The sequence below is a fragment of the Cibotium barometz genome, chromosome 3, assembly GCF_041138505.1.
Source record: "Cibotium barometz isolate CiBa-2024 chromosome 3, ASM4113850v1, whole genome shotgun sequence".
Taxonomy (NCBI): Eukaryota; Viridiplantae; Streptophyta; class Polypodiopsida; order Cyatheales; family Cibotiaceae; genus Cibotium; species Cibotium barometz.
Window position 1 is genome coordinate 59800023 of NC_141048.1, and position 6000 is coordinate 59806022.

General features: G+C 39.9%; 1 protein-coding gene across 3 annotated transcripts in view; it reads right to left on the reverse strand.

Annotated features, from left to right (window-relative positions):
* The window catches only part of LOC147640334 (separase-like), a 44167-nt gene extending 42925 nt beyond the window's left edge, over positions 1–1242 (reverse strand). For 2 of the 3 annotated variants that reach the window (XM_086779341.1, XM_086779324.1), the window contains exons 1-2: positions 1050–1242; positions 33–763 (exon numbers count right to left, since the gene is read on the reverse strand). In XM_086779341.1, the coding sequence (XP_086635467.1) occupies positions 33–754 (722 nt within the window). In that variant the 5' untranslated portion in view covers positions 755–763; positions 1050–1242. Of the gene's footprint in view, positions 1–32; positions 879–1049 lie in introns of those variants that run through there. The other variant, XM_086779332.1, reaches the window with a different exon arrangement.
* Positions 1243–6000: the final 4758 nt, after the last annotated feature.

Here is a 6000-nt window from a genome sequence, read left to right on the forward strand (position 1 = left end):
TAGAGTCAAGAAAACTAGAAAAATAAGTGTACCTTAGCCATGGCTCAAGTTCGCGTGCAGTTGTAGACACCATTTCAAACAGAGACAATTCTTGGGTTCCAATCTCAGCTGCACAAGCTATGAAATCGGTTGCTGCTCCAATTATGAGTACGATGAGCCCTTGTGTTAATTGTTGAGCATGACTTGGATGAGGAAGGTTCAACTTTTCTTCTTTGCATTTAGGACCTTCAAATCTGACAGCATCCATTCTGTCTGACGTAAAAGCTTGGATGCACACAGAGCGAAGCAGCCGCAGGTCTTGACTCAGAGCTTCACGGAACCTCCTCCATGCCATGAGACGACGAACTAGCCAGGATCTCTGCATCTCGATCTCAAATGGAGATCCAACCAGCCAATGGCGAAGGTGCTCAAAGCAGTCCAATGCAAAATCCATGGATTGGAAAAGCTCATCGGCCTTTGTTTTACAGTTTCCTTCATCTGAAACTGGCAGTTTAGAAAGACCATTAGAGCAAAGCTTCAGTACCTGAGCCAGGAAGGGCACAAACTGCTTGGCGATGCGATGTTTCTCTGTGTCTGATGCATTCTTCTTTCCTGACGAACCCTCGAGCTTGCAAACCGGATCAAGGTAAGCTTTCAGGGAAGCTAAAACATGTGATCCATTTGAGCTTTCTATTTTGGACAGGATAGAGTCTGCATTGTTATCGGTTTTTGCTGTCCGTTTGGTTAAAGCCGCCTTCTTCTCCTTGAGAACCATTCGTTTCAGCTGACCAAAAGCAGAACTCTCCTTTATCCAGATGCAAAACCAGGATATATGTATAACATCAATAAAGCATCTCTTTCACCTTCCGCAGAGCTTAAAATCTAGTTCAGGAAAAGAGCTTTTACCCTGAATCAGGCCTTCCTGCAATGATTTAACCTTAACCACTTCTTTCCCTTTAAGCTTTCCCTGACCTTAGCCAGGCAGAACTCTAAACCTAAAATCAGGTTTTCCTGCAAAGTTCAGGCCCTAAGGCAATTCTTTTTAAGTCAGTCTGATTAGGAGGAAAAACCTGGATGCCATCCGATGTAAATGAAACGGCTTCATCGTTCACGCGAAAGGAGCACAAAGACTGGCGGAAGCTTTCCTGGATATGAAAGAATCTCGAGCCACTGCCGCTTTGAGGGCGGACACCCTAAACCCAGACGCAAAGCAAAACCACTGGAATGACTTTGAACTCGACTCTCCCTCCCGCCCAAAGGAGCGGGTTATTTCGTAATTTCGTGGTTTTTGTCTCTTCAAATTAATAACGATGGCTTCACACAGTCCGGACGACGGGTAACTATTGTGCAAATGGCCACTTTTCACATTGTTTGCCTTTGTAAAAGGTGGTCTTGGTCTTGAAATTCAGTCTAGAAAATCTTGTATAGTAATTTTTTCACTCCTATTTTCTTATTCCTGAATCCTACCCCCTTCACAAGAAGTGATATTTTGAAATTTCATCTTGGAAAAAGAGTCTAAAGCCTCTCTCTCTCTCTCTCTCTCTCTCTCTCTCTCTCTCTCAACATCAAGTGTTTTTAATGACTTCGAGCATAACATCACACTTGATACAACAAAATCCAATGTAGTTTTTTAAGAAAAAAGAAAAACCATATTAAAAGAGTCATCAAAAGAGAGCGAGAGCATCATACAAAATATGGACCCCAAAAACTAAAAAGACAAAATAGACAAAACTGAGTATTATCAGTTGGCCTACACCTAAAGTGAATACAATAGCTACGACTAAACAAAACATGTGCCAGGGGGACGAACAAAATCATGGCCCGTGCTTCTGGACTTCTTCGGGTGGATTAGTTTTGGACTAGTTCATGGCCCATGCTTCTAGACTACTACGGATCTGTTGGCCTAAAAGCATGCTTCTAAACTACTTCATGGCTCGTGCTTCTGGACTACTTCATGGCACGTGCTTCTGGACTACTTCATGGCATGTGCTTCTAGTCTACTTCATGGCCCATGCTTCTAGACTACTTCATATCTAAGGTCTCACAATTTTCAAAACATTGAGGATATTTCATAGCATCAAGCATGGCACATGCTTCTAGACTACTTCGTATCTAAGGTCTCACAATTTTCAAAACATTGAGGATATTTCATAGCATCAAGCATGACATCGCACTTGATACAGCAAAATCCAATGCCATTTTTTAGAAAAAGTAAAAATTATATTTTAAAAATCATCAAAAGAGAACCAAAGCTCCATTACATCATCATAAAAAGATGGACCCCCAAAACTGAAAAGTCAAAACACACAAAATTAAGTACTAGTAGCTACAGCTTACATCTAAAGTGAATACACTAGCTACAACAAAACAAAACATGTGCCACGGGAATGGACAAAATCATGGCACTATGCCTCTCTCTCTCTCTCTCTCTCTCTCTCTCTCTCTCTCTCTCTCTCTCTCTCTCTCTCTCTCTCTCTCTCTCTCTCTCTCTCTCTCTCTCTCTCTCTCTCTCTCTGTGTGTGTGTGTGTGTGGCTAGAGTCAAGGACTATTGTGATCAGAGATGCTTGGGTTTTTATCTCCTGGAGATCCGTAGGCTCAGAGAGTCCATTATTAGAGCAGACGCCCGACTGGCAGGGAGTCCACACATAGACAGATTACTGACTTCTTTAGAGGGACTACCCAGGAGGACACACAGGCGACAGCCCAACAGCAGGCACCTTATTATCCTAATTTCATGCATCCATATACCTCTCATATGATATGAACCTTCGAATTCCTTATTCTATACCCCCATGTAGTATGGTACTTAACAAATTATCATGGAAAAACATAAGGGAATCAATCCTTTACGCAATCTAACCTATGATAGCAATTTCATAATCTTAGTATCATCTTGTAGAATACCTCTATTCATCATGCACATTACTTCACATGAATCTTGCACCAATCCTCTTCTATTTACTCATAGAAATACTTGTTGAATTCGGTTATCTTTAACCCAGCTATCCCTATTTCTTGACCTAATTTTTGCTCTAGCTCATGATTCCTTGTAGCCAGGGGTGGGATTGACGTTCCTCTTGAATTAGGAGACCTCTTCTTGATTAACATGGAAGGACTCGTGTCGAGAAGGACTCGTGTCCTTCTCGATACTTTCTATATAAAAAAAACTTTATCATAGTCTCTGGTTATAATTATAGCTTCTAAAATAGAGGATGGATTTACATTCTTGATGAGGTTATTCAAAGGTAGATTAAGCTTCCAAATGAATCGATGGAGAAGAGTTACCTCATCCATCTCTGGAGCAAATCAGAGAAGTTCAACAAAAGTTTGGTGGTATTCTTTTAGGGTCTTCCTTTCATGGCATCCCATAACTCATTCTAGTTCCAGTTGTTAGATTGACAACAGTGCTTCCAACTAATTCGGCATTTCTTACGATTTTCGGACGAGCAAGGGTGAATTTGCTTTTTTTCATTGTATCCATGAAAAGTTCAAAACTATCAAATACTTATCATAGTGCCATATCTAAAGGCACTCTGGATTAATATATTTGAGATCTTCATTTTTTGAGAATTACACATCTGGTGCATTGGGATTGACACATCTAAGAGCATGATCCTCTGGGAATTACACATCCGAAGTTAGACCCATGTTTGGACCCATGTTTGTCTGAGATGGATTCAAGATCTTGGATGATCGTCCTAGTGTAAAGTATCGAATGGATGGCATTCACACGTCAACTATTCAAATCTTAATGGAGTTACAATCTTAATAATTTATAATATGCAAGTTAATGAGATATATCCTGAAATTTTCTCTAAACAAGTTTCGGTCTATCCTTCTAGTCATTCAATCTCTCACTAGTTTCTTAATTTGATCACCCTATGTTTTTCCTCACATAAGGTTTTCTCACCAATCTTATTTCTCAAATTTATTGTACAAATATCTTGCGTGTGCACCCCCAAGATACAAGCACAATTTCATAGGATGATTGTCTCAATATTGTCTCAACATGTGAGGATATTCAAATCACTTCTATGGCTAGTAGAGATAATTGATTTGTCCTCGTATGATAAACAATCACTTGTTTTAATCCCTTGATAGTTAACCTTTGAAAAACAAATCCCTTCTATGGCCAGTAGAGATGATTGATTTGTCCTCATATGATAAACAATCACTTGTTTTATCCCTTGATAGTTAACCTTTGAAAAACAAATCCTAGGAACTAAGATCGGCTCTGATACCACTTGTAAGGTTCCCCCCTTCCAAAAATAGGGGAAACACTTAAGATAGTCCACTTAGTCTTATCTTGGAGAAAATTTCCTACTTATCGATACCTTGACCATACAGAGATTCAAGGATACGATTCATAGGTAAGACCTAGTTCTATCCCGTAGGGAGAGCGTGGTCTTCTAAAAATCAAATCACCCATAGGGTAATTGATCATAAATTATCATAATTTTGGCAACTACTAGTCTTGATTCCTAGAGACAACGCTTTTTTCCTCATCCATGCAAGGCACAACCGCTGGCCTAATCTTCTAGAATAGAATTGCTTGAGAACCTATTTATCTAACGTAGAGCTTTCACTTAATATGTTGGAAAGCTACCCGACTAATCGGGTCCACCCATCCATAGGATGGTGCCATCAGGGCATTCTATCCTCCCACTTTCCACCCTACTCACGCGTCAATTTGTTTTCTAATTAATCCTACCACACTGTTTGACATAAATAAACACGTTCCTTAATTAAGGCCCTTTTCACAAGGTTTGTTAAACAGTCTTTTTTTAAATACAATAATGCCAAGATAAGATTTATAACAAAAAAGTTTATACATGAATCGATTTCATACAAGCCAAACTGGCTCTCTTATTCTTTCCCTTTATATCGTCGATGATCTAGAATTCGGCCTTCCAGCCTCCACATTCTGGGCAAAACCCTACGGGACTATACACCTCATCGTCGGCCCACTGGCGAGGACTCAAGCCGGCCTGTCGCCCTCTCAGGCTCCATCGCTCGATCCTCCTGCCCCTCAGAGGGATGTCTGCGCACTAGGGTGGGCTAATTTACCGCACTGGCCTGGGCCCTCCGAACTAGGCAGCATCACAATCACTCGCCTCAATCGGCGAACCTCATTCTCCCAATGGTATGAAGGATACCATGGGCCAACTCTGGGCCTTACTAACGTCTCCGCCGTCCGGCTATACAAGCACAAGAACGAGGCACCATTGTCAAGGCAGGGAGAGTTGTACCTGTACCTTAATTTAACCAAGATAACAATCCATTTACTCACTAAACCATAGGACTAAAATCCATGTTACCTTCTTAAGAAAACAATCCTTTTCACAAAGATTTTAGTATTTCAACTCGAGATTGCGAGATAAGACATTCTTTATTAAGGCATATGCTGTTGTTTAAAAGAATACAAACTTTAAATAGTAAATCAATCTTATAGATCACTATTAACAATTAATAGTAAATCAATCAAATAGATCACTATTAACAATTAATGGAGAAGACGGGGCCATACCTCAACCCCTAAGAATGATATATAAAACAAAATATGTATATACCTTATAGAAATTTATCGTTTATCGTTGCCTTTGCTTGTTAACAAGAGCTTTAGAACTTGACATATGAGAATAGGGTCTTCTAATACCTTGTCTTACGATTGAAATCATCCAATCATCTCCAAGCTTTATCTCCTCTTACTCGTACTGTGACTCTTCTCTCTTTCTAAGGTCTATGGCAAAATAGCCTTCTCTTACAGGACTACAGCAGTATACTATTCTTTCTCTAAAAGAAAAGCTATGGAGTTTTGGTCTATTCCTCCGAAAGACCATAGCAATCTAAGCTTCTTTTCTAAGATATTAGATAAGAATGAAGGGATATATACATCTCAAACTCTAGGATTACCTTGAGGCTACTTGCTGCCTTCTCACAGTTTTCTCTGTGTAGAGACCTTGACAGAAATAGCAAATTGTTTTGGCCATAACTCTCTGATAAAAACTCAGAATATGGCT